The sequence below is a fragment of the Pongo abelii genome, chromosome 10, assembly GCF_028885655.2.
Source record: "Pongo abelii isolate AG06213 chromosome 10, NHGRI_mPonAbe1-v2.0_pri, whole genome shotgun sequence".
NCBI lineage: Eukaryota > Metazoa > Chordata > Mammalia > Primates > Hominidae > Pongo > Pongo abelii.
The window spans coordinates 92,775,021-92,802,978 of record NC_071995.2 but is presented as its reverse complement, the minus strand read 5'-3'; the positions used below and the strand labels follow the sequence as shown (position 1 = coordinate 92,802,978).

General features: G+C 43.8%; 1 protein-coding gene across 3 annotated transcripts in view; it reads right to left on the bottom strand.

Annotated features, from left to right (window-relative positions):
• Positions 1 to 27,958, bottom strand: part of PLXNC1 (plexin C1) — a 159,301-nt gene that overhangs the window by 41,103 nt on the left and 90,240 nt on the right. For all 3 annotated transcript variants that reach the window (XM_002823595.5, XM_054527490.2, XM_054527491.2), the window contains exons 11-21: positions 26,100 to 26,279; positions 22,728 to 22,815; positions 18,648 to 18,851; positions 18,342 to 18,527; positions 15,241 to 15,343; positions 11,889 to 11,990; positions 11,481 to 11,584; positions 7,491 to 7,529; positions 7,134 to 7,258; positions 5,553 to 5,751; positions 1,146 to 1,292 (exon numbers count right to left, since the gene is read on the bottom strand). In XM_002823595.5, coding sequence (XP_002823641.3) covers positions 1,146 to 1,292; positions 5,553 to 5,751; positions 7,134 to 7,258; positions 7,491 to 7,529; positions 11,481 to 11,584; positions 11,889 to 11,990; positions 15,241 to 15,343; positions 18,342 to 18,527; positions 18,648 to 18,851; positions 22,728 to 22,815; positions 26,100 to 26,279 — 1,477 coding nt within the window. The remainder of the gene's footprint in view (positions 1 to 1,145; positions 1,293 to 5,552; positions 5,752 to 7,133; positions 7,259 to 7,490; positions 7,530 to 11,480; positions 11,585 to 11,888; positions 11,991 to 15,240; positions 15,344 to 18,341; positions 18,528 to 18,647; positions 18,852 to 22,727; positions 22,816 to 26,099; positions 26,280 to 27,958) is intronic.

Sequence of the window (27,958 nt, the reverse complement as noted above, 5' to 3'; positions counted from 1 at the left end):
ACGCTGAGAAGTGTTGACTTTCAGCTCAGCTTCCCGCTCTCGGATGGCAGTTGCGCATGGTGCCATCTCTGATGGAGGGGTGAGACGCATCTGGCAGTGGCAGAAAACTTGAAACAGCTGACCTACGGACTATTCTCCCACCAGAGGACATAACCATAACACGCTCCGCGGCAAAGTGGTGCCTTCTCCAATTAGGGAATGAATTCTTCCCAGATGATACTGCAGTCCGCACCATCCAGAGTGAAGCCACAGGAGACTCAGCTCTCTTAATGAGCAATTCCCAAACCCCACTGTAATCTTTTCCTCCTCCACTAACGAGATCGTGAAGAAGCCCAGAATCTTCATAAAGCTAAAGATCAAACCAAAACGCAGCAATCTCTTCTCCAAGTCTCTACTAACAGAAAAGCATAGAAAATTCCTAATTCTAAAGTTCCTTTCCCTGCTTGGCTCCCTCTCTGAAATTCCCAAATGTGCCCCAAATTGGGCTTTCTTTCTTTCTTTAGGAAGGGCATGGGGTGGGTGCAGTGGGGATGAATTAAAAAGAAGTTCTCAAGCGGGTGAAACCCTCCAGCAGCTAGGCAATCATCTTCCTGTAGTGATTTACAGCGTTCCTCTAAAAATATCTATGAGATCACAGTACATTAAGTGCATGACACCAAACATTTGTAACTAATCCATGAAAATAAAGGGCGTCACGTTGCATGGGGAACGTGGTGGAATTTGTCTTGTGTTATCGTTCTAAAATAAGACGGCCTCAATTTGGTTGAAATATATCTTCACACATTGTCTTCCCAGAGCAGAGCCATTTGAGAAATTCTGATTGCAATTATAAGTACTGAATAGGGATTACTTTGCATTTCCTTTGACGACACTGAAAGCTATAAGCAATCCTGATATTAAAATCTTTGGAAATTGATGAGTACCCCAGGCATCATTACAATATTTTCTCCCCCAATCTCAGTAATTAAAATCTATTATGTGAACACGTGTTAATATTTTTATCAACTACTGTTTTTAATTAACTAAACACACAGGGCCTCCCGCAGTAGAGATGATACCGTTTCATTGTAAATGACCCACCCCACCCTCTAATTCCCCGCCAGATTTATTTGGGAGTCTGGCTGGGAGCTTTATTGAAAACATACCACAGTACTGAATTCCGGAACCTGCCACAACAGCCAGTCTTCATTAAGTGTGTACAGGGCTTTGCAAGTGATTACATCCACGGGACCCTTGTTAATTTTCTGGTTCAGAGTCGTCACCAGCAAATAGAAGGGCTCTCCAACAGTCTCCTTGGAAAAGACACAAAAGTGACAGTTAGCTTTCTGTGGAATCCACTGTACTTTCCAAAGAATTAAAGTTTCTGTTTATGGCAGTAAGGCAGGAGACAGGGTTTTCTAACACTCAACATGAAACTCCCAAGAAAATACACGTTGCTCCACTTGGGATTGGATGCAAAACTCAGAAAACCGCCTCCTCTCTCCATCGCGAATGCACATCTGCACATGCGCACGCGTGCACATTCATGGCAACGTGCAGTACCCACAGTATCCCTTTTTATGTTTAAACTTACATATGGCAGACTAATGCTCATCAGTGGGTTAATGCCTAGGAACAGTTAGATGTGGAGAGTGTACCTTTGTTTACATTCGTATTTAATCGCCCTTTAGCAAGCCAGAAATAAACGACATTTTAAAAAATGCACAATTATCCTTAGTAACAAGGATAAATGTAAGAACATTTTATACATTTGCCAAATACAATGTTTTTTTGGTGTTAACAGCACTTCTCGAAGGAAGCGGCCTGCCGTTCAACAGTTTGCAGCCTTATCTCCTCCCCATTGGCCAGGCCCAGCTCGGAGAGTTCCCAGACACACACTGCACAGTCCCACCTGGACATGTTTTCCGGTGCCGGGCCAGAGGGACTCCATCTTCTTCCCTGAACCAGAGCCAATTCCATTTCCTCTAAGGTTTTTCCTCAAACACTCGGCCCATCCTGATTGGCTCTTTCTTCAAACTTAAGCCACATGCATTTTTCCTGGCTGGGGGTGGGACTGCCTCCCCTGCTGTGATGGAAATGGCTCACATTGGCATATACGGATGTCTGCATTCCAAAGGACTCTGAGCACCTCAAGTGGGAGGCTGTGTGTTCTGTTTCCACGGCATCCTCCCAAGGCACTTAGCCCTGGGTCAGCTGTAGAGTATTTGCTAAATAACGAACCTTCCGTAATCAATGGACATTAGGCCTCTGTGGTGGAGGAAGAACCGTGCTAGGAAGTCAAAGTGCCTTAGTGATGATGAAAGGCCAGCCACGTGGCTGGGGCTCGAAGCGCCAGTTAACAGAGTAAAGCTTGACAAGCGATACGTCCAGCTGGGAAAGGAGGATTCCACTGGGTCTCACCTGCTTTCCCTTGCGCAGGCAAGTTACCTAAGACATCTTAAGTCTCTCAGCATCCCACCCCAACCCTGTCCCTTCCTTTATACTTGCTGCAGGAATATCTGCCCTCCCCAGTCCCCGGGCTTCCTCTTGCCACCTCCTGCCACTCCCTTTCAGTGGAGCTCCCTCCCTGGAGCTCCTTTTTGGCTTCTGTCCCCGCTGTGATACCTCCTTGAGTCCCCTCTTCAGTGCAGGGCAGAAGTGGAAGTTCAGAAATTTCCAAGGTAGGGAGGGCAGCAGGACTATTGCATGACATTTAATTCTCATGAGAAACTTCCTTTATTTAGTGGTTTACAACCTCACCCCTTCTCTTTCCCTCCACCGCCCACCCCCCCCCCCCCCACCCCAAGTAATGCCCTGACCACAAAACTAGAACCTCTTTTCCTCCAGCACAGATCAGAAGGGAGGCTGAGAACACTTGGACAGGGGCTGCGTATTCCCATAGGGGTTGGAGTCGGGGGCCAGGTGAGCTCTCAGGGCTGTGTAAAGGGGCAGTCGTTGACTCAGGAGGCCCATGGTCAGGAATTCTCCAGAACTCTCTGGAGGGTAGCTAGACTGAGCTAAGCAACATCTGGTCCTACACTCTGCCCATGCTCCTGGGTCTAACCCTGGCTAATCACCAGAATCCCTTGGGGGCTCTTGTTAAGCATTCAGATGCCTGGGCCCCACTCTAGACCTACAGAGCTGCCATCTCTCTGAAGAATGAGGCCTGGGTATCTGTAGTTTTCATACCTTCCCGGGGCCGGGGGCAGGGAGGCGGTGGGGGAGGAGGATTCTGATGTGTGGCTGATTTGGGGAATCACAGGGCCATGAGGTTTCTTTGTCACCACTGAACACAACTTTTAGGCGAGCCACAGCCACTGTGTACACGATTCCCCTCCCCCAGGGGCCAGGCTTCGACACTTTAACAGACCAGGGCAGATTCCATCTTTTCAGTGCACAGGGGGGCGGCTAAGAGCTCTCGGACCCTGGTGCTGTCCCACAGTAGCAGTGAGATCTGGGGAGAGTCACAGCTCTTCTGTGTTTCAGTTCCCCCATATACAAAATGGTCATGAAGACACTCAGCTCACAGGACCCTTAAGGGGATGAAATGAGAAAAGATAGGCAAAGCCCTTAGCATGCTGTCTGGCACATTCAATAAATGGCATTATTATTTTACCCACAAAGCCTTGGTGTCTTGGAAGGGGAAGTTACCTGGTGGTCACGGAGCTACTGTCACCCACTAAACGTCTGTGGGGTAGGACAGGAGGACTAGGGCTGTCGGTATCCCAGACCCCCTTGAGCACCTGGTGGAGGGACATCAGACCCCTGCACCAGCGGGAATTATTCCACTGAAAGTGAAAGTATCGCCGACTGGCTGGATGCCACTTCCTCCTGGCAAGCCGAGCCGCCCCCTCACCACTCACAGTGCTCGAGACGCTCTTGAATCAGCACTGTGAAATCTTGACCCAGAATGCTTTGCTCAAGGAGGCCGTTTGGGCTCGCAGCCCAGATTTTCTGAACATCTCACCCCTCTAGTGCCCAAGAGCAGCCCTTGAAAGCTCAGAGTTAAGAATCACAAAATCCAGTAGAAAGAGCTGGAAAGGGATTTAAAGGCAATGCCCACGCACGCCCCTCATTTGGTGGATTGAAAACAGATGCCCAGATGGAACGAGCCATGCCCAGGGACACACAGCTGACCCGGGCTAAGATGGTTCCAGAGCCCAGACCTGCTGCTTCTAACCAAGACCCCTAGTCTGGTGCTCTCTCTACTATCCCAGGGGCTTGTGAAAATCATGGATTACTGGGCTCCACTTCCGTAGCTTCTGATCCAGTGAGACTGTGGTGGGGCAGGAGTTGGCCTTTGAAGACCAAGACCAGGGAACTGGGTGAGAGTCCTGGTGCCTCCATCTAGCAGCTGTTGTGGCTAAAGCAAAGACAGTGGGAAACAAAAAAATATTCGTCCCAGAAATAACTGGCTCAACATCTCCCCAAAGCCTCTGATGATTTATACCAAGTAAACAGAAAAGAAGGCAGATTTCATTAATCTTAATAAATGGGTATTGCCTTAGGGAGAGGAAGGGGTTGGTGAGAAATAAAAAAAAATTGTTGTGCATCTACTTGTAAGATTGCATTAAACATTAAACTAAGCACAGTCTATTTAAAGCACTGCTGTTGGATCTAAACTTAAGTAGCACTGTTAAAACCTGTGGCAAAGCAGTGTATCTTATTCAAAGTTTAATTAGATTTCGGAACTAGCTACAAATACACAATTATGCAGTTTTGCTGGAATCTGGATGGCTGGTAAAATTAAAGGATAAGAATCTTCTGTACCAGGGGCCTCAGAGGGCTGGGTGAAGATTGAGTTCAACAGGACACCCTTATTTTCACATTAATATTTTATAATAGTAATGGCCAACATTTATGGAGGCTTCCTTAGGGCTAAGCAATTGCATATGTTTTCTCATCTGTACTTCAAAACAGTCCTAAAATCTTCTTCCAGTTCTCTAGTTTATAAAACCAAGTAGGTGGTGAAGTCTAGATTCAGATCAAGTAGCGGACTTTAGGGCCCACCCTCTTCACCACTGGAATCTATAGAAAGTTTGCATTTGAAAAGATTTTGAAGTTCAATTAGATGACAACCACATGCACACAGTAACTCCAACAAAGCAAACTCCAGGGGGAGGCAGCTCTTTGGAGAGCTGCTTTAATGCGGAATGACTGGTAGGAATTGACTGCAATTAGCTTACAGCATATTGGTAGGTAATGGGTATTTCTACAATGCTTCAGAGGGCCTGAAACAGTTTGTTCTCTTTGGTGTTTGAAATATTCCCTTTTCTCAGTACATTTTCTTAAATGGGCTGACTGGGCTCTGGGTGTGAATTGATGTGAGAAGGTAAACTCACTTGAAAAGTCTCACCTGAGGAAATTCTAAATGAATTACATTTGCATAGGCCAGTTGCAGCAAAAACAATGTTTACTTTCCCTCTCTGTTCTGGGTCAGGACCAAGATGAAACATGGTTAAATGCTGACACCATCGAGCATTCAGGATTTATCCTGGCAAAGGCATCAGAGTCTGCTAAAAATAACTGCCTATTGTCTTACCTCTGACAGTGCTGAGGGATGTGACACTTACCCGGAGAAAACCAGAAAGGCAGACGGACATCCAGTTTGTGAGAAGTTTTTCCACCACGGACTCCGTGCGTCTCAGCATGAGTTTCGGCTGCATGTTACTACACTGTTCCATCAAGTCCCTGGTCAGCACCTCTAGGATGCTGGTCAGGTAGACCAGCTTGGTTTGCAGTGCAATGGTTAGGAAGGAGGCAAACAGACACCTGTTGAAAAAGAGAGCTAGGTGAACCATCGGCTGCAGGCCTAGCTGGACACTCATGGGAGTTTCCATGGAAGCTCACTGGCAGGACAGGGAGCTGGCCTGTTGGGTTGGGAGCTTTTTTTTTTTTTTAATGTTTAGATTCTAACCACTTCTATCTCTAGAACATTTTCTGTGTTTTCAGCATTTAAACTAGAGTGGTAACAAGAAGTGAGTCTTCCAAAGTTTCAGGATGTTTTAAAAATAAAACACTTCTGCTTTTTTTATTAAGAATTTATGGGCCGGGCATGGTGGTTCACGCCTATAATCCCAGCACTTTGGGAGTCCAAAGCAGGCAGATCACCTGAGGTCAGGAGTTTGAGACCAGCCTGGCCAATGTGGTGAAACCCTGTCTCTACTAAAAATACAAAAATTAGCCAGGCGTGGTGGCACGCTCCTGTAGTCCCAGCTACTGGGGAGGCTGAGGCAGGAGAATTGCTTGAACCCGGGAGGTGGAGGTTGCAGCAAGCCTAGATTGTGCCACTGCACTCCAGCCTGGGCAACAGACTGAGACTCTGTCTTAAGAAAAAAAAAGAATTTATGTGGGTTTTTTTGGGGTGTTGGAGTTTTTCAGGGTTACTTGGGGGTGGGAGGGTTGTGTGTGTGTCTTCAAATAGACTCTGTGTTGGGAGCTGGGGGCAGGAGGCTGAAGCAGCAAGATCGCTTGAGCCCAGGGTTTGAATCCAGCCTAAGCAACATAGCAAAACCCTGTCTCAAATTTTTTTAAAAAGGGCTAGGCACAGTGGCTTATGCTTGTAATCCTTGCAGAAGGGGGTATTGTGTGAGGTCAGGAGTTTGAGACCAGCCTGGGCAATATAGCAAGACCCCATCTCTACTGCAACAACAACAAAACATTAGCTGGGTGTGGTGGCATGCACCTGTAGTTCCAGCTACTTGGGGAGGCTGAGGCAGGAGGGTAGCTTGAGCCCAGGAGGATGAGGCTGCAGTGACCTATGATCACACACTTCAGCCTGGGCCACAGAGTGAGACTCCAACTAAAACAAAAAAAAAATTGTGTTGGGTGGTGTGATCTAAAATGGAGATAAGGCTGCATAAACTCCCAGTCAAATAGCCTTTGGAAAAGTGCATGTTCTCAAGATACCAAGTTCAGATAGTGGTTTGGAAATAAAATATGGGACTCAGGTTTGATTTCTCTCTCTCTCTCTTTTTTTTTTTTTTGTAGAGACAAGGTTTTGCTGTGTTGGTCAGGCTGGTCTTGACCTCCTGGCCTCAAGTGATTGCCCGCCTTGGCCTCCCAAAATGCTGGGATTACAGCCATGAGCCACCATGCCCGGCCTGATTTTCTCTTCTTAAAGGCTTTTAAAACATCAAAGAATGGACTAATACCTGTCCTTCACAGAAAAGTTCTTCTGCTTTTCAAGGGTGTGGATGACAGTAACAAGAAAGCTTTTATTACAGATTAGGGCATCCAAAGCTGTGAGACTTTCATTCTTGTCGTTGGCGTCTCTGTTCTGATACAAAGAAAAAAAATATAGTATAATACAAAATCATATATAAGTTTAAAGTTAGAAAGTAGATCCACAATGGGTTTTCCAAGACAATGAATTATTTAATATTGAATTCATGATCCAAAAAAACCCACAATAAAAATTCAAAGTAATAATAATGGAGATGATAATGACGATGATAACACTATGAACATCAGGCAGTCACTGGGCTAAAAATGAAAACGTAGAGACTTACATGCATATCTTCAGTGAAGATGTGAGTGAAGCCACCTGACTGAGAGGAAGGAGACACTTTTATTATTCATAACATCCAAAGGAAATGAAGAGTGTATTTTTGTTATAATACCCAAGTCCGTTTTAATAAAGTAGAGACACTATTTGCTAATCTGAAGTGCCCCTGGGTTTATGGTGGCTGCGTATTCTCTAATACATAATAAATAATTATTCAGCTTTCAAGAAATGCCACTGAATTCCGAAAGCCTCTAAGAATAATAATTATCATGGCATCAGTCCCAGGTTTGGTAGATGAAGGTATCATCCCACGTTTTAGAAGAAGTGATTTAAGAGTTAAAGAAGGGGTCATTGATGAAGATTATGCAAATATCAGACCCCTCTTCAAGCAATTTACCTTCTAAGATAAAGACTAAATTACGTTGCTAAGTTTTACAAGTCTTACCTAAGTAGCATCTACTGTTTCAATACATAATGATATTGAAAGACAGGGGGTAGTTAAAAGCATAGAATCTGGACCAAACTACTTGGGTTCCAGTCCTGGTTTTAATCACATACTGGTCACATGACGTGGGATGTGTTACCTAACCTCTCTGTGTCTGACTTGCCTCATCTCTGAAATGGGGACAATAATGGTTCCCACCTCAGAGGTTTAGTGTGAAAATAAAATGGGTGCAGAGTAAGTGCCCTGTGTCAGTTATCATTACCGGTTTTATTCCTAATTTATAGCAAACTAGACCCAATGCTATCACCCCACTGGTTTCTAAATGCTAGGTAGCTCTGGAATATAAAAAGAGTTTGTAGTGTATCATCAATCTTATTAAAAATCAATGGTTAAACTTTAAAAGTATGTTAAGCAATACTTTGAGTCCACAGAATGAGATTCTAAACTCAAAACATTCAGGTTTTCCTTCTTTTTTGATAATAATAGAAACTTTGAGCTAATTTTATATCTTGTGAAGTAAATTTCTTCTGTAGAGAATTTTGCTTCATAGTTTCAAATTTGCAAGCCCAAGCAAAAGACCTGAAACTATTTTGGCCATACCCTCCCCTAGTAAAAAGCAAAAAAGCCCCAAAAAAAACGAACCAAAAAAACCCCCACACCCTAGGTTTGCATTTTCTGGTTCTTAATATTTTTCTGCTGAACTAACTTCATGTAAATAGACAGCAGAAACAGGCTGATTCTTAATCGTAAATATGGAAGTGCCGCCCTAGCTCTGTGTTTTTGTTGTTGTTGTTTGTTGTTTTTTTTTTCTGAGATGGAGTCTTGCTCTGTCGCCCAGGCTGGAGCGCAGTGGTGCGATCTCGGCTCACTGCAACCTCTGCCTCCCCGGGTTCAAGCAATTCTTTTTATTTATTTATTTATTTATTTATTTATTTGAGATGGAGTCTCGCTCTGTCGCCCAGGCTGGAGTGCAGTGTGGCGCTATCTCGGCTCACTGCAAGCTCCGCCTCCCAGGTTCACACCATTCTCCTGCCCCAGCCTCACGAGTAGCTGGGACTACAGGCGCCTACCACCATGCCTGGCTAATTTTTTTGTATTTTTAGTAGAAACGGGGTTTCACCGTGTTAGCCAGGATGGTCTTGATCTCGGGTTCAAGCAATTCTCTGCCTCAGCCTCCTGAGTAGCTGGGATTACAGGTGCACGCCACCATGCCTGGCTAATTTTGTATTTTTAGTAGAGACGGGGTTTCACCATGTTGGCCAGGCTGGTCCCTAACTCCTGACCTCAAGTGATCCACCCGCCTCGGCCTCCCCAAGTGCTGGGATTACAGGCGTGAGCCACCGTGCCTGGACCCATGGCTCTCTGTGTTTTAAGGCTGCTTCCTCCTTTCATTCAAATTTCCGTTTTCTTCAGCTTAGATCCTCTGCCTACCCTTATTTCTTCTCCTATTTTATGCAAAGCAAAGAAGAGTCAATATAATAAAAAGCAAGGCTTTAAAAGCCAAAACCAACAGGCAGAGCAAAGAACCCTGGCCTCCTTTGAGAACCTACAATCTCCTCTGGATTTTGCCTGTTGCTTTTTTGTAGGTGCTGAACACCCAAATCCTTCCCCCGCAGCCTCCAACCTCCAGGCCTAGAGGATTTGGCTTCTGATCAATCCATAAAGAGCCTAATTAATACCAGGACTTATCTGCAGCCTGGAATGCATTTCAAGTGGCATTGTCTTCTTATGATGTGTTTCCCTGTTCTATCTTTTCTTAATTATTATAAATTCAATTTTGACTTAGGTCTTCTTGAAAGGGTTCTGACAAATTTATGCATGTTTTTTCCTGGGTTCTCTCCTTTAAACAACTTCTGACTTCAATTTTTATGACTTTCCCAATTGTTTTTCAAGATTATACATAACACTGAGTTAAATCAGTTTGGCTCCTTTGCAACTATCTCTCTTCTCCTAAAATAAGGTAGCATTGTTCCTGGGATCTTTTTTTTTTTTTTTTTTTTTTTTGGGAAACATTCAACTTGCAACAGTGTTCCTTTACATTCATTACTCTATCTTGTTCTTGATTACCAAATTTAGACGATAAGAACATTTCTTTTTTCAGGCCACAGATGACTCTATTCAGCACTCAAGGGCAATCATTAACTGTAAAAGCCCACACAGCATTCATGCTGATAGTCAAAAATCTCCGTTATTTTATTGCTTTTAAATTCTTAATGGGGATCTCAGATAGCTCGGAAATAGGACTCGTGATGCAACCTTTGCAGAGGCCCCACACAGTCATCCTGATTCGGGGAATCGAATTCCCCTCTCCAGGTGGTGTTCTGCCATAGAAATGGATGAGGTGGCAAATGGCAAATCTCGGTGCCTCTGTACTCTTGGAGGATAAGTTAAAGGAAACAAACTTCACCAGCACAAAAAGCTGAAGTCTTATTTACAGCCTTCTTGATTTATAACACTAAGGCTTGGACCAAAAAATATGGCAGGTGTTTTATGGAGGCATTCCAACCTCCAGACCCCGCATTACATATCATGGTGTCCTCTTCTAAATTATAGAGAAACTGGAAATTGCTTACTGCATGTGTCTGGGTTTCTGAACTCTAGGCTTCTGGCCAGTTGTTCCGGAGAAGCTTCTAGTAAGATGATACAAACTCTCCTTTGGCCTGGAGAGATTTCAGCCGTTGCTTAGAAGTCTAGATTGAAATGTGATCATTGGTATTGATGTGTTTAAGAGGTTGGGCCTCTATGTGGTCATCAGACCGCAAAAAAGAAGGGCAATTTGGCGGAGCTGGGGTATCAGGACATGGCGGTGATGATACGTAGGATGAGTGTACCTCGCCAAAAACTTGGGAGGGTATATGGAAAAGGCTGAGTGAGTGGGTGAGAAAATGGAGGCGTGAGAACATAGGTAAGACCAGCAACCCAAAGGGTTAAGTAGACGACTCCTCAGAGCCCTAGAACAAATGAATTAATCAGTTCGTGCATCTATGTCTACTAAATGAGGACGATACAAACTGATCAGCTAAAGAAAAACTATCGAAGAGAACCATAAGAACTCTAAATGGCTAAAAATGCCTGTTTCCATCCATGTCTACTTTCCTCCCTTTTGACCGGTAGTATTTTTCCTCTCCAATTGAGAAGTAATAGTGAATAATCTAGTCACTGCAATGTAAGTCATGCAGATAAACACAACAAATTGGCTAGCTCACAATTTATTGATTTTTAAATAAACTAGCTCACTTCCCAGCTACACGTTCAGTTCTACATTGGGAGTAAAAGAAAGCAAAAATCATCACTCTGAGCTGCTGTCCCTCCTAGGTTTTTGTTACTGGGCAAAGAATAATCACCAGTGACCCATCACTATTTTATACCCTAATCAATGCAATTAATAATTACCCTCCTCCCTGCTCTGCTCAAACTTAAGCCATTATTTTGTACCAAACACATTATCTATAGCTGCCTTGGAAGCAAACACTCGTTTTGACAACAGCAACAAGCACCTTCATTATTATTCAAGACTCAACCTTCGGAATATGATCAATGCTCTTTTACCTCAGGGAAGAAAGTTCTCAGAGCAAAATGTTTGTAGTCAAGGAAGGGAACAGTTCCAAAACTATCAACCACATCCAATTTATCCATCTGCAGCTCAGCAAAGCCTGCAAAACAGAATCCCAAGAGCAATATTTTAACTAAACAAACAATGGATAAGATCTTCTACTGTTTTGTCTAACACAGAGTATGACCTTGGTTTTCATTAAAGAAGAAACAATAGATAATGACTTGGTTGGCTGCAGAGAAGAGCTGAAATAAAACACAAAGCCAGGCCCAGGCCCTGCTGTTCTGTTTTCTTCTATTATACAAACAGTTCTCATTACTGTGGCCCTCTCCATGTAAGGGTAAAAAAATAAAAATATAAATATAAAAGACTTATTTTTCTACAAATACAATTTTGGAGCCTACCGTCACGTATCTCTTTCCGGAGCTCGCTTTCCAGCAATTCTAGTTGTTGACTCTGTTTGCGACTCAGCTCCTTCGATTTGTGCCTGGTCACCCCCACGGCCGCTAAGAGACAGAGACGCTGCATCAGAGGGACATGGTAACTCAAAAACCAAAAATGAAAACAAACAGCAACCTTTACAGTTCTTAAAAACAAAAACAAAAAACAGATAGGGACAGACAGCAAGAGATAGAATGAAACTAGAAAATAGCATTAAAGAGCTGGATCTTATAAAAAAGAAAATTTCCCAGTGAGGGGTCACTCTGAAGAGGAAGATGCTAAAATGCAGCAGAAAAAAACCAAAGCCTTACTCATTCTACAAGTGAAAGCTAAATCAAATAACCTTCACTTGTAACCAAAGATCCCAGTTGGCTGAAATGTAATGAAACAAGCCAAGTTTCTTCCCCACAGCTGCAGCCACTTGCATTGTTCCATTCTTTTTGAATGTTTGTAAGCATCCCTGGAGAAATAAAGTTGTGCTGCAAATGCAGAAAGGAACCGCAGATCCACAGTTGGCTACATGGGCCAAACCTGCATAGAGCTAATGGGGTGACATGAGGAGCGAGCCACAAGGAACTCCCATACCTCCATATTGCTTCTAACTGTGCTGCAGAGGCCATAAACCAACCCAATTTGGTGCTTGGGTTCATGTCCTTGCACTGCCATTTACTAGCTATGTGACCTGGGTTAAGTTCCTCAGCATCTCTGTGCCTGGCTGCCTTCTCTGTAAGACTGCCTATCTCACTGTGATGCTGGGAGGATTATAAGAATTAACTCACAAAAAGCATTAAGAATGTATTATTTAAAAAAGTATAGGTATTCAACAATCAACCATCGTTATTCTAGGAAGCTTCTCCTCACTTATACAAATTACAGCCAGTTGCAGTGGCTCACGTCTGTAATTCCAGCTCTTTGAGAGGCTGAGGTGGGAGCATGGCTTGAGGCTAGGGGTTTGAGATCAGCCTGGGCAACAGAGAAAGATATTTTTCTGTCTCTAAAAAAAAAAAGAAAATTAGATGGGTGTGATGGTGCATGCCTGGAGTCCCAGCTACTTGGGAGGCCGAGGTGGGAGGGTCACTTGAGCCCAGGAGGTCAAGGCTGCAGTGAGCCATGATCGTGCCACTGCACTCAGCCTGGGCAAAAAAGTGAGACCCTTTCTCAAAAAAAAAAAAAAGAAAAGAAATTACGTAATAGACGGGCTCTGCTACCAATAATGCTGGAGGAAACAAATATGGCTCTTCACTGGACTACTTCATAAAGTCAACAGTCTTAATAACATGCATCGTGCATGTCTAAGAAAGGGTGGAGTATGATGTAGTGATTCCCAAACTTCCTTGACCATGGAACCCCTTTTTCCAGGACAGTCACTTGGGACCATTGTTCCTCAGGCCTCAGTTTGAGCAACACTGGCTCATGCACGCAAAGGCTCATTTTTTTCTAGCTCCAGAGACTTGTACAGTTATCAGCAACATAACAGGTGCTCAATGAACATAGGTAAATAGATGCAGGGATCAATGAGTGAATAAATGAGTGTATGGAAGCAGACACTGGCAACTGCCTGTACTAGCCATCAAATTTCAGAAAGGCAGTACCTATGTTAAATCAAGAAATACAAAGGACTTTTTTTTTGGAGACGGAGTCTTGCTCTGTGGCCAGGCTGGAGTGCAGTGGCGCGATCTCGGCTCACTGCAACCTCCAGCTCCCAGGTTCAAATGATTTTCCTGCTTCAGCCTCCTGAGTAGCTGGGATTACAGGCACGTGCCACCACACCCGGCTAATTTTTGTATTTTTAGTAGAGATGGGGTTTCACCATGTTGGTCAGGATGGTCTCGATCTCCTGACCTCGTGATCCACCCGCCTCAGCCTCCCAAAGTGCTGGGATTACAGGCATGAGCCACGGGGCCTGGCCAAAGTGCTGTTTGTTAGTGGATAAGAGTTCCTTTTTCAAAGAAGGATGAGAGAAAATAGACTTCAAATGACAAGCAGCTCAGAACCAGAGTCACAAACGAAATGGCTGCAGATATCAGGTACATAGATGACTTAAATGGCCTAGGTGGAGACAATAGGGAGTGGTGGCGACTGTGGTCAAAACCTAGGGAGCACATTCCCTCTCTCAAGGGCGTAGCTGCTACTCAGCTCTAATAAACTGATGCTATGGAAATTGGGGATCCAATGATCCAAATCTTTCACATTTTCAAGAGATGTTTCAAAATGTGAATCACTAATTTTTAAATGTTATAAGCTACTTAATAGTTTTAGAAAATGCTACACGGGCAAAACAAAATATATTGGTGGGCCAGATTTAGCCAATGAGCAACCACCGTGGGCTCACTGTGTATGGATGAGCCCGGGACCACTTTAAGAGATGACATAGATCACACTTCTATTTAAAAAAAATAATTATTTACTTTTTAGACACAGGGCCTCATTCTGTTGTCCAGGCTGGCATGCAGTGGCACGATCATAGCTCACTGTAACCTCAAACTCCTGGACTTATGCAGTCCTCCCTCCTTGGCCTCCCAAAGTGTTGGAACTACAGGTGTGTGCCACTGTGCCCAGGCATGACCACACTTCTAAAGTGTGGTTCTGCCCAGAAAATCAAGACTAGGATGAGAATGGGGTGATGGGTGGTGGGGGGTGGTCAAGACAAAATAACCAAGTCCTGGGAGCCCAAAATCCCAGAGAAGTTCTTAGGGAATTGCATAAATGAACATTTGTCACCACAATTCGAAGGAATGGAGAAGCAAAGTAGATTATATCCCTCAAATCCCAAGATACCATCTATGTAATCTAGCCTTCTATGAATGAAGCATCCTTAAAAAAAAATTTTGTTTTTTGTTTGTTTGTTTTTGAGATAGAGTCTTGCTCTGTCACCCAGGCTGGAGTGCAGTGGTGTGATCTCGGCTCACTGTAACCTCCGCCTCCCAGGTTCAAGCAATTCTCCCTACCTCAGTCTCCTGAGTAGCTGGGATTACAGGCACCTGCCATCACGCCCAGCTAATTTTTGTATTTTTAGTAGAGATAGGGTTTTGCAATGTTGGCCAGGCTGGTCTTGAACTCCTGACCTCAAGGCGATCTGCCTGCCTCAGCCTCCCAAAGTGCTGGGATTATAGGCATCAGCCACCATGCCTGGCCAAAAGAAATGTTTAGAAAGCCCTCAGCGTGTACCTATTATTCGTTTCTCAAAGTTTTGATTTGGGCTTTCACCCATTTATACTTAATTGAAGCAAACAGCCCCTGAAAGCTGAAAGTCTGCCTGCCTGGCGAGAGGCCCCAGGGAATAATTTCTCTGACAAAATTAAACAGGGCACTTACCAAAAATGACAATCACTAGCAAGACAGGGAGCACAATCAGAAAATACCACGTGGAAGGAACTGACTCCTGCTCGACGTAGAGCTCAAGGTTTCCCAGCTTGACCTGATGGGACAAAGAATGTCATTAGACCCAATGAGTTGGGGACTGTATTTATTTACATAATTTCCCCCCTAAAATGGCTTCACAATACAAAAAGAAGCAGTGAGCTGGGTAGGATATCTGAGTTCAACTCTCATTTCTGTGGCAGATTAGCTATGTGTCCTTGGGCAAATCCAGAATATTCACTGTGCCTCAGTTTCCTGAAATGTCAGTTGAGGCGTGCTGGACTAGACCCTCAGAGTCTTAATTTTGGCCCTCTTTGCTCTGGGGGTCTTAAGTTGCAGGAGTGGAGCCAATAAAGAGGCAGTAACCTGTAGGCAAGAAGCCCCCGCCCTTTATTCTAAGGGAGAAACTCAATTTTTATCATTTTTACAGGCAGGCTTATTTTATTTTTGTTTTAGAGACAGGGTCTTGCTCTGTTGCCCAGATTGGAGTGCAGTGGTGTGATCATAGCCCACTGTAGCCTCGAACTCACATGGGCTCAAGTGATCCTCCCACCTCAGCCTCCCAAGTAGCTGGGGCTATGGTACACACCACCACACCTGGCTAATTTTTAAATTTTTTGTAGAGACAGGGTCTCACTATGTTGCCCAGTCTGGTCTCGAACTCCTGAACTCAAGCGATCCTCCCACCTCAGCCTCTCACACTGCTGGGATTACAGGTGTGAGCCACTGTACCTGGCATCCTATTTTGAATAAAACATTCTGTGGCAAAAACCAGATTGGCAGTGCTGATCAGATCATCCCTGATGGATTTTTCCAGTTTTAGCATTTTTTGGTTATATTTTGTGAAACTTGTCAAGGGAAAAACTCTACATGAAGCTTAATTATTTCATTGATGTACATACAAGTATTAAGGCGTGTTTCCATCCTTGGACCCATGCTGCCCCCATGGAGGCATTTGAGCACAGTAGCTGGAGGATGGATTTGGACCCGGATAGCTGAAGCTCTCCATACCAGCTCTGCCACCTGCTCTGCTTCTCAGCTATGGAACCCTGAATTAGGTACGCACATCCAGTCATCTTTTTCCTCATCTCTGAAATGGGATGTTGAGTGCCTCTTGGTAGGCTGTCCTGACTAAATTCATGACGTCATCTGAATAAGTCAGCTCATGGCACCCTCCTCAAAACTCTCCCATGCCTTCCCCAGCCCACAAAGCCAAGCCCTCGCCATGGTCCACAAGGTCCTAATCATCTCCTGTTCTCTCCATGAACTTTCTAACCTCAGAAGCCTCTGCTCTGCTCCCTCCACTCCAGTCACACTGGCCTCCCTGCTGCTCTTCAAACACGCCAGGCAGCCTCCTGCCTCAGGACCTCTGCAACCTCTGCTCCCTCTGCCTAGAACGTTCTACCCCAGACAGCCCATGGCTTGTTCCCACTCCTCCTTATACAGATGTCACCTTCACAGGCAGGGCTTTTCTGCCCACCATTGCAAAACCTGCAGCATGGCCCCCCTATATGCTCCTATTCCCACCCCCCCCACCCCCCCGCACTGGTGCTTTTTTTCTCCATAGCAACTGCCACCAAGTAACACAATTTTTATTTATATTCTTCACACTGTGTCTCTTCAGGGAACCTCCATAAAGGCAGATGTTTTTGTCTGTTTTATTCTCTGTCTGTCCCCATCACGGCGTAGGCTCTTAGGAGCTATGTCGTGAATGATAAAGAATGCTAGCATTTGCTCTTCTCAACTAACAGGAAAGGTAGGAACACTGGTTAGTTGAGTTGTTGTTCCTTATTTTTTTTGAGACAGGGTCTTACTATGTTGCCTAGACTTCTAGGGGCTCAAGTGATCCTCCTGCTTTGGCTTCCCAAAGTGCTGGCATTATAGGCTTGAGTTGTCTCTCCCAGGCTAGCTGTTATTCCTGATTTAAAACTTACTATTGGCTGGGTGCGGTGGCTCACACCTGTAATGCCAGCACTTTGGGAGGCCGAGGCAGGCAGATCACTTGAGGCCAGGAGTTCGGGACCAGCCAGCCCAACACAGTGAAACTCCGTCTCTACTAAAAATAGAAAAAATTAGCCAGGCGTGGTGGTGCACACCTGTAATCCCAGCTACTTGGGTGGCTGAGGCAGAAGAATTGCTTAAAACTGGGAAGCGGAGGTTGCTGTAAGCCAAGATCGTGCCACTGCACTCCTGCCTGGGTGACAAAGTAAGACTCTGCCTAAAAAATAAATAAAACTTATTATTAACCCCATTTATCATACAGATGGACAAAGAGAGGCTCAGGAAACTCAAGTGATTTACCTAAGGCCACAGAGCTATTAACTGGTGCCACTGGGACATGAACACATTTTTGTTGTTGCCTTCCAGTCTGAAGTTCTTTTTCATTGTCTTTTATCCAATTATTTATGATGATAGATCAAAAAATTTATATAGGCTGTACAGAGCCTCATATGGCATGAACACTATAAAGGGTGACTTCTAATATGTTTCCCTTCTCAGTGGTCTCACATCTTTATTATGGGACATAAATATAGCAGTGATGCGTCCCCCAAACATATCTAGGAAAAGATTAATCACAGAAAGTATGACTTCATGGTGAAGGAAGCAGCCCGTGACCCAGAGATTATCTGGTCTCCATCTGATTCTAATGCTACCCAGAGTGTGCTGAAGAGGCCCTTGTTTGTTTTGGGTTTCTGCTAAGACATGTCACCTCTGCATTTGAGAAAACAGTGACAGCTCATTTGTCAATGGGTCTAGAGATTTTGCTTGCCGATGCTACTGTATAAACGTATGGCTAGAACAAAAGCTATCAAGACTCATTAGGATTATAGACAATGGTGTGTCCAACGCTTTGACATTCAAACAGGCACAGGGATGGATTCAGCCATCTATTTTGGAGCTATTTTGCTTGGGCTCGCAGTACCAGTTTTGTTTATCTTCTATTTAAAGTGAGGATCTGAAGATCCATGCAAGATTCCATTCTGGCCTCTGGTTTAGCCAAGGAATTATCACAAAAATCAGGTAAAGACAGCAGGTGGGACTGCCAGGTCACTTACCCGAACTTTCTTAGAAGAGTTGGCAATGGTGCTTGCAGTCTTGATGCCTTTAATTTTGCAAAGGATGGTGGTGAGATCTTGATTTCTAGTAATATTTTCAAAACTGCAATTTAATTGTCCATTTTCCCCATGGAAGAGAGTAATTTCAATGTCTTTTTTGGAAATGTTGAAGTTGTCATTTTCTTTCTGTAAAGAACAAAATGAAGATGGAGAAATCAGAGCACGTGTAGAAACTCACAAGCATAAACACACCTTTCCAGTCAAGGGGGCAGGGTGACATCCCACCCAGAAAGAAAACAAACATACTTGAATTTTCACTTCCAGTTCTGTGTCCACCTCGGATTCCACCCGATACCCTGTGAATCTGGGGTCCTCCCGATACTGCAGGGTTCCACAATCCAAGTAGGTGTCTTGTACTCTCAGCTTCACAGTGACATTTGTGCGCATTTTTGAACTCTTTAAACTGGGGGCTAAAAACCCGCAGTAAGTTGCCACACAATATTCAGAGACCTGGGAGAAAAGAAAAGAACATTTTAGTAACTTTGTTAATGAATCCCAGCTCTGATCTCTAAGAGCTAAGTGACCTGAACAACTTAACTTCTTGGTGCTTCTGTTTTCTCATGTGTAATATAGAGACAGCAATACTACCTCCCTCACAGGATTGACTTCACGCTACATTACATTAAATGAGGGCTACGTTAAATGAGATTATACTTGCTTAGAACAGGGCCCAGCACACAGTAAGCACTCAAAACATGCTAGTTAATATTACGATTAATATCATGAGTGACAATGAAAGCAGCTGGAAGGTTATGCCATGGGAAAAGAGACTAGGCTGAAAGCAGTAGGCTAGGGAAAGGGGAAGATTCTGACCCAAGGGGCTTAGGTGTCCTTGGGGTCAGCCTGTCTGAGCCCTGGGAAACCATGAGAAAAGAAACGTGTCCAACCCCCAGCAAGGGCCAGCTCCTGAAGCGCTTGTTGCAGCTGAATCACTCTTTGTTGGGGGACCCTCCTGCAGGGCCTTAGCAGAAGTCACTAGCCACAAGGAGGAAAAGGGTTTTCAGGCGTAACAGAAAACAGGAGAAAACAAAAGTAAAAGGAACAATGCAACTCCCATGAAATGAAGAGCATGAAAACTGAAAACAATGCAGAAAAGGTGGCCTGATTTACAGGATTAAAAAAACAAAACCAAAAACATAAATAGGCTAGGCGTAGTGGCTCACGCCTGTAATCCCAGCACTGTGGGAAACTGAGGGAGGAGGGTTACGTGAGCGCAGGAGTTGGAGATCAGCCTGGGTAACATAGTGAGACCCGGTCTCTCTCTATATATATAAAAAATAAAATTTAAAAAGTTAGTAAATACATAACATAAATATATTGTCCTGTTTAGGTGTACGGAAGGACAGGCAGAGGAGGCTGGTGGGTTAAGGGAGGATGGCAAACATTCTACAGAAAAGCAATTATAACTCATAAAAAGAAATTTGTCAGGTGGGAGAAACTATTTTTCCCCCACCCCCGCCACCCCCGATACTAGAGCATAAAAAAGACAATAGGAAGAAGCAATTGGTGGGAAAATATGATGTAAAGAGCTGAGATTTGGACAAGCACAACCTTCCTTTCCCTTCACATCTTTCCAAACTATAGCCCTGAATCTTCTGCTCACATTTCCGTCCTCAGGATGAAAACCACTGTCTCTACTGCCTCAGCAGCCTTAACTCCTAGCAGGCTGGCTTTTTACTGAAGATGCCTTCTAGAAGGATTGCCGGCGAGAGGATCACCCAACCTCATTATCCTCAAGACTCTACAGTTCCATACTCGTGACAAACTCGCACCATGCGATTTACTCTTTTTCACTGGTTTCTGAGCACCTTCTCGGCCACCTTCACGGCTCATCCTACTGTCTGTCATTCCTTAAAATGAAGCTTTGCCACCAGTCCTAGGTGCTCTTTTCTTCCTCCTCTGTGCTCTCACTCCCATGATGTCACCTCCGCTCTCCCTTTAATGATACTGCTATAAAGACAAGCTGGTCATCTCTAGCTTCACCATGCCCCAGCACTTGAGACCTGCTCTGCTAACCACAGCCCAAAGGGACCTGCTGTCAGCCCAGGGAGACTGTGGACGTCTCAGACCCACCTGCACTGGCATGAGCATCCTCACTGGGCTCCCAGCCTTTCTTCAGTTCTTGCCTCTCCAAACTCAGCTGTGCACCATTGCCAAAATAATAACCGCCCTGCAGGAGGCTCCCCAACAAAGAGTGATTCAGCGGCAACAAGCGCTTCAGGAGCTGGCCCCTGCTGGGGGTTGGACACTGTCTTCTTTTCTCGTGGTTTCCCAGGACTCAAGACAGGACACCGAAGCCTTTTGGGTCAGAATCCTCCCCTGTCCCTAGTCTACTGCTTTCTGCATAGTCTCTTTTTCCATTGGTAACCTTCTGACTGCTTTCATTGTCACTAATTGTCTTGGTCCAGTGTGAGTCCAGTGTACCTAGACCTATGTCACTTCCTGCTCAGAGATCTTCAGTGGCTCCCTGCTGCCTACAGAATTAAGGGCAAAGTTTTCAGCCTGATGCTGCTTTTTGTGGCCCCAACTCAGTTTTACAGCTATCGCTCTTGGTCATTCCCAACCCACCCTCTAGGTTCCCACTAAGCAGGATTGAGTGATGTTCCCAGCACGGGCCTGCGAGGACTCTGTCCTCTGTACCTGAACTCACCTCCCTGCTTCCACCCACACCCCTCCATACTGCAGGCGTACTTAATCCCATCCATGTTTAATTTCTCTTTCATGTGAAAATACATGGTGTCTTCTTGGACTCACAGGGTTTCTGAACAGTTAGGGAACCAGAGGACCTAGAACCTGATGATACTCTGTGCTGTCAACTTTTTTTATTTTTATTTTATAGAGATGGGGTCTCACTATGTTGCCTAGGCTGGTCTCGAACTCCTGGCCTCAAGCAGTCTTCGTGCCGTGGCCTCCCAAAGTGCTGGGATTATAATCGTGAGCCACCACACCCAGCCTCAACTTTCAATCCCAGTGTAGATTTGCTGCCTTCCTCCATGAAGGCAACATGACTATCTCACTTATCTTTTGTCCCTGCACCCAGCAAATGTTTTGCCTGCAGTAGGTGCTCAAAAACTTCAACTTGATTTGGGAACAGCAAGTGGGAGGGAGAGCAAGTCCGTGACAAACTCAGGCAATGCCTCTGGTCAGAGGGTCAAAGTATACGAGTCATTCAACTGGAGGTGTTCACACCATGGAGATGAGGCCTGGAGTCAGATACAGTGTGAGGCTTGGAAGTGGCTCTGAACTGTGTCAGCAGGCGAATGTGTGCACAACAAGGCTGTAAGGACGGCCTATCAGGAGGCCCCCGGAATTTGGGTCTGAACCCACACTGCTCCCGAGGAGGGAGTGTGTCAGCCTTGGCAGGAAGTGGTCAGGTAGGGCCCCAGAGAGGCAGCCACCTCACATATCTCATCAAGGAGAGGGAAAAAGGGGAAGAAAGAATGGGGAAGGGTATTTAGAAGTGTGTGCAAGTACACTTGGAGGCCTGACTTGTATGTGAAATCCCTCATCTTCCCTCCTGGCATCAGAAGCTTCCATCTAGAGCAGCCGTGTCCAGCCTTTTGAATGTGAGGACTTTTTTGCTTATCTGTGGTGGTGGATATCACGGAAATTATGCACAAACCATTTTTTAGCTCATTAGCTATCGTTAGTGTTGGTGTATCTTATGTGTGGCCCAAGACAATTCTTCTTCCAATGTGGCCAAAGGAAGCCAAAAGGTCGACACCCCTGCTCTAGAGGATCCCCATCCGGAGCCACCAGTGGGAGAATTGGGCAAGGGTGGAACACAGACCCCTCCTACCATTTATCCTGCGGGGAGATGAAAGGTAAGAGAAGGTGACATCAGATGGTAGGGAACAAATTGGGTCGAAGAGAAGGAGAAGCACGTGACAAGATTTCTGGGACCTTTGCAAGTCATCTAATCTCTGTGAACCCAACTCTCTCTGTGCAGTGGGAACAATACCACCTACTCTTCACAGAAATGCAATTCTTTATATCACACCTTAACCATTCACGGAGCATTTTCACACATATTCATAAGCATTGCCTCAGTAGGGTGACTTGCCACAAATCACATAAAAAGAAAATGTCACGTCTTATCGTACCAAGTTCATTTCTCTTTCCTCATTGCTGCAACTAGAAATACTCAGCTACAAGGATAAGGTCTTATTATTTCCATTCTAGCACGGATAGAACATATGATAGCATAGGTAAAAGTTTATAACACCAAAGTCACAGAAACAAAAAATACCCCCAACATAGCATAGTGTGATGAAAATAGAACCATCCTTGAAAACAACTATTATTACAAAGCAGCTGGAGACTTACATTTATGTTTCCTTTTAATTCATGTGAAATGATTAAGTTGTCAATTACATCAAAATTTCTGCCCATCATGGTTATATTTTGACCACCACTGCAAGGAATAAAAGCAACAATAAGGGTTTCATAGCTAACACACAGGCATTTTGCATTTATGAACAAAGCTATCAATTTATTCATGTTTAATATTAAACCCAATTATGTTTGAGAGCAAATTAATGAATTTTAATTTCAAATACAGGACAATTTTAGAAATCTTTTCAGGATACCAGCCACAAATTCATGGGTTTCAAGATGCATAAATATAAAAATTCAGGTCAGATCCTATTTTAATTCTAGGAAAATGCCCAGATTCTTTGATAGAATTTGAATTTTGTTTGTATCATAATCAGATCAGGAGCTGTACCTTGAAAAGTTTTCACTAAACAGAATTTTGTTTGATTACTGTTTAATCTATATAAAGAGGCTTCAATCTAACAATTTTCCAAATCAAACTCCTAACCTACCAATGGTATGTTACTTAGAGAGACAGGAAACACTTTGGGCAAGGTAAAATTACAGATGACATTAAAAGTGTAAATTCCTATTGGTACGCCATATAAATAACAGCTACATTCTATCTCTCTAAAACCAAGCCAGATAACTTCGCGTTTCTCAGTGCATATAAGCAAAGCGGTCACTGGGTGTGAAAGAAACAGCTGTCCACAGCTCTGGCTGCCCTTGTACCCCTGTTCACGTAGGTCACCAGACACTCATTCTAGGGGACAAGAGCCTGGGTATGTCAGGTCCAACAGCCAGCTGAGCCCCTGATGACAAGACCAGGAGGTGGGCCTGAACAACCCAATTTGTGTAGGACAGAGAGAAGACACTGATCTCTGAATCCTCCAGCCACAATGGGGAAGGGCTGAGTTGGCCTCATGCCAGTCTGTAGCCATTACTAGAAAACCAAGCCAAGCGTGCTCTCCTGATGGCCAGCATTTAGAGCCACATTCTTGCTCAAGGCACAGTGACCCAGGAGCAGCCAAGACACACAGGCTCAGAATGTCGCAGGTGACAGGATAGTAGGGAGCCTCTTACTTTACAGCAAAGCAGGATACTGCAGTGGCTCAGAGCCCAACCTCCTAGTCCCAGCTGTCTGGGAGGCTGGGGTGAGTTGTTTGAACCCTTTTTCTCCCCCAGTTCCCTCATTTGCAAAAGGGACAAGCCATAGCAGATCTCATAAATTTGTTGTGAGGATTAACCTAGTCAATAGATGAACACACCAGGCACACGGGGCATGCCACATCAATGTCTCCTTTTATATGGAGAATGGAATTGGTCCTAGAGTGGGGGATGTCATGCTAGAGCCTTGGTTTTGAAATTTCAGTTCTCCTTATCTTACTATTATGGATGGAACTGTGTCCCCATAAAATGTGTATGTTGAAGCCCTAACTCCCAGTGCCTCAGAATGGGACTGTATTTAGAGATGTGGGTGGTTAAAGAGGTAAGGAAGGTTAAACAAGGTCACTGGGGTGGGCCCTAATCCTACATGGCGGATGTCCTTATAAAAAGGGGAGATTATCCCAGCTACTCGAGAGGCTGAGGCAGGAGAATCACTTGAACCCGGGAGGTGGAGGTTGCAAGCCAAGATTGCGCCACTGCACTCCAGCCTGGGTGACAGAGTGAGACTGTCTCAAAAAAAAAAAAAAAAAAGTGGGGAGATTAGGACAGAGATACAGAGGGAAGACCACGTGAAGACATAGAGAGAAGATGACCATCTACAAGCCAAGGTTAAGGCCTCAGGAGAAACCAACCTTACCCACGCCATGATTTCAGCCTCCAGAATTGGGGAGAAAGAAATTTCTGTTGTTTAAGCCACAGACGCTGTGGCACTTTATGTCCACCCTAGCAGACTAATATAGCCACCTCTCACTTGATCTTAAATAAGAATATTAAAAGTGATTTTTTTCTTCTCTACTTTTTTTCCTTTTTCTCTTCCCCTCCTTTTATTCTTCTTCTTCTTCTTCTTCTTTTTTTTTTTTTTTAACAAAGCTTTGTCTGTAGGTTTACCTAGAGAGTACTTTGAAAATTAGCTTCATACTGTGTCAGGCAAAGAAAATATCGTTAGGATTTTAGTCCTAAAGAGATTTAGGAATAAAAATATTATGAAAGTGAATTTAAATTCAACTAGGGGGAATCTTTATTGCAGCATTCTTCACAATAACCAAGATAGGGACTCAACCTAAGTGTCCATCAACAGATTAGAGGATAAAGAAAATGTGGTACCTATACGCAATGGAGTATTATTCAGCCTACAAAAAAGAATGAGATCCTCTCATTCGCAACAACATAGATGGAGCTGCAGGACATTATGTTAAGTGAAATAAGCCAGACACAGAAAGACAAATATTGCAGGTTCTCACCCATACGTGGGAGCTGAGAAAGTTGGTCTAATGGAGATAGAGAGTAGAATTATAGGTATCAGAGGCTGGGAAGGGTGGTGTGGTGGGGCCAGAGAGGGATAAAGAGGGGTTAGTTAATGGCTACAAAAATACAATGAGATAGAATAAGATCTAGTGTTCAGTAGCATAGTAGGGTGTCTATAACTCACAGTAATTTATTGCATATTTTAAAATAGCTAGAAGAGTGGAATTGGAATGTTCCTAACAGAAAGAAATGATAAATGCTTGAGGTGATGGATATTCCAATTACCCTGATTTGATGATTACATATTCACTGTATGATCATAGAAAAAACATCACATGTGTCTCATAAACATGTACAAGTATTATGTACCCATGAAAATGTAAAAAATACATAATAGTAATAAATGAAAAAATTCAACTAGGGAGATAAATGTTTTTCTTAACATATTGGATTTATCTGGGGGAGTTTATTTTGGGGTTTCCATCTCCCCCTTAGGGAACATCTTGAAAATGTTGATTCTGCTTTTCATTTTGATAGCTCCCAATATTTCCCCCAAAGAATTCAAAACGGCTTACTAGTTTTCTAATTAGTTAGATAGACTAGTTAGATAGACTAGTATCTAAAGTCTATAAAATGAAAGAGGTAAGAAAGAAGCCTTTTATCACGAGCAGGAGGGACACATAGTAAAGAGTGTCATATATCTATATCAAAAACCTAGGCAAACATTTCAGCTGTGAGTTTCTCAGCAGCCATGGTGAAGAGAAAAAGATGTGCTCATAGCATTCACGATGAGTATGGGAAGCAAATGCCTTGTCAGGTATGCATTTTTCTAGGAGTAAATCCTAAGGAGAACTTGGTGAGAGGAATTTGGAATGACTACTGTTTCTGAATTTACTTGAATAAAATCAATGATCTTTGGGCATATGACCTTTAACCACAATGAGAGAAAAAGATTATGAATCTAGAAAGTACCTGATCCAGGTGGTAGCAGGAAATATAAGGGAACAATGTGGCAGAGCAATGTAGGATAAGGATCCCACAGAAGAGCAGTTCCCACCATCAAACTGGATACACACATCCTTCATTTCTTTCCGGCTTGATGGAAGAGAGAATTTCATGTGGGTGTCATTTAGCACATGGCTAACCTGTATCCTAGAAAGGAGTAGAAAAAGAACTCTCACATGACACAGACACTTAGCACAGTTGATTACCCAAGGTGACAGCAGATGAATTTCACTTGAACTACAACACTTCATGAAGGAGCAGAACAGCTGCAGGCAACTACTGACTCATGAGGGGCCAATGACCCAAGCTGGTATTATTAGGGGCTGGGTTCCTCTTTCTTTAGTACATTTTTATCTTTCTTATTTGCATTGCCCTTAGAAGTGGGAAAGGAAGGAGGTGTAACCATTGCCTTGAAGAAGTACTAATAGAAAGCAGAACATGAACTGGGGGTTACATTATATTAAGAATTATGGATAATTCTGTTGAGTATCATAATGGCACTAGGCTTATCTGTTAGAGAGATACTGAAGTATTTAGCAGTGAAGGATATGGTGTTTGGTTCTCATCATGCCCCCCCAAAAACCCCAGATAAGATAGATGAAGCAAGACTGGCAAAATGTTGATAGGCTTTGAAACCGGGAATGGCTACAGAGAGGTTCATTACACTCATCTCTCGTGTATTATGTTTGAGTTTCCATAATAAAAAGCTCAAGAAAAAAAGCCCTAGTCAAGCACTGAGAGGGTAAAACCCAGCACCAGACAGAGATGGAAATTCTGCTGTTCAAAGGGGACCTAAACCAAGAGCCCAGGCATCTCAGAATCAATCAGCATTGGGGCCAACATGCCCCCTAAGGAGTCTCCAGGCTGGGACTTAGCTGGGGCTGTCCAGGGTGCTCCTGACGTCCAACAGCTGATGCTTGGCTCCCTTTCAGAGTCAGAGCGAAGCTTTCTCTGACATTCCCACTGTCACCTGCAGTTCCTCTGTGTGTCTACAATGACCCTCTAAAGCACAAATCATTAAGCCTGGGTTGTGTCTGAATAATGCTCAGTATAATCATGCTACATGAGAATCTATTATTACTACTTAAAAGCCATGTGCATGATGATTAACTTTAATGCTATCACTAACCCTTTAGGATAAGGCAAATTCAAAAACATCTGAGTCAGTTTGTACTTACACCACCTCAGACGTACATTTTCAGGTTTATATTCAGAGCAAAGCTCTAGGAAATTTATCATAAAGTGGTTGAATATTAAAATTCAAACTTGTTTATAAATTTTAGAAGAAGAGAGGTGAAAATGTAGGTCATTCCACTACTAGTATTTTTCTCTTTAAAATAATTACCCACTTTAAAAGTACCATATTAAAAGAGCTTGGGATTACAGCCTGGGCTCAGGTATAGGATTAACTGAGTATTATGTTGACTGCTTGTGAACTTGGGTTCACCACACAGATGTGGTTACTGAAATGCTACATGCAGAAAGGTCTCCTAGTCATTTAATTTAATAACTGCAGTATCTCAAGACACATTCGGAATTAAAATGAGAACATAAAGAGTCAGAAACAGGGTAATGCTCTGAAAAACTACTTATTTTCCATGAAGTTGATTGCCTTTCAGTGAATACACAGGTGTCTAACTTCACAGATTTCGCTACATAAAATGAAAGTTTTTTGCAATAAGGTATTTAGCCAGGATAAACAGCACAAAAAAACCTATATTGCACAGATACAGCCTCTAATGTGTGTTTGATAATTCTGGCAAATAGCAGAACACAGGCAAGCCACCAATGAGCAGCTTTTCTCATCAAGATCACAGATATTCCAA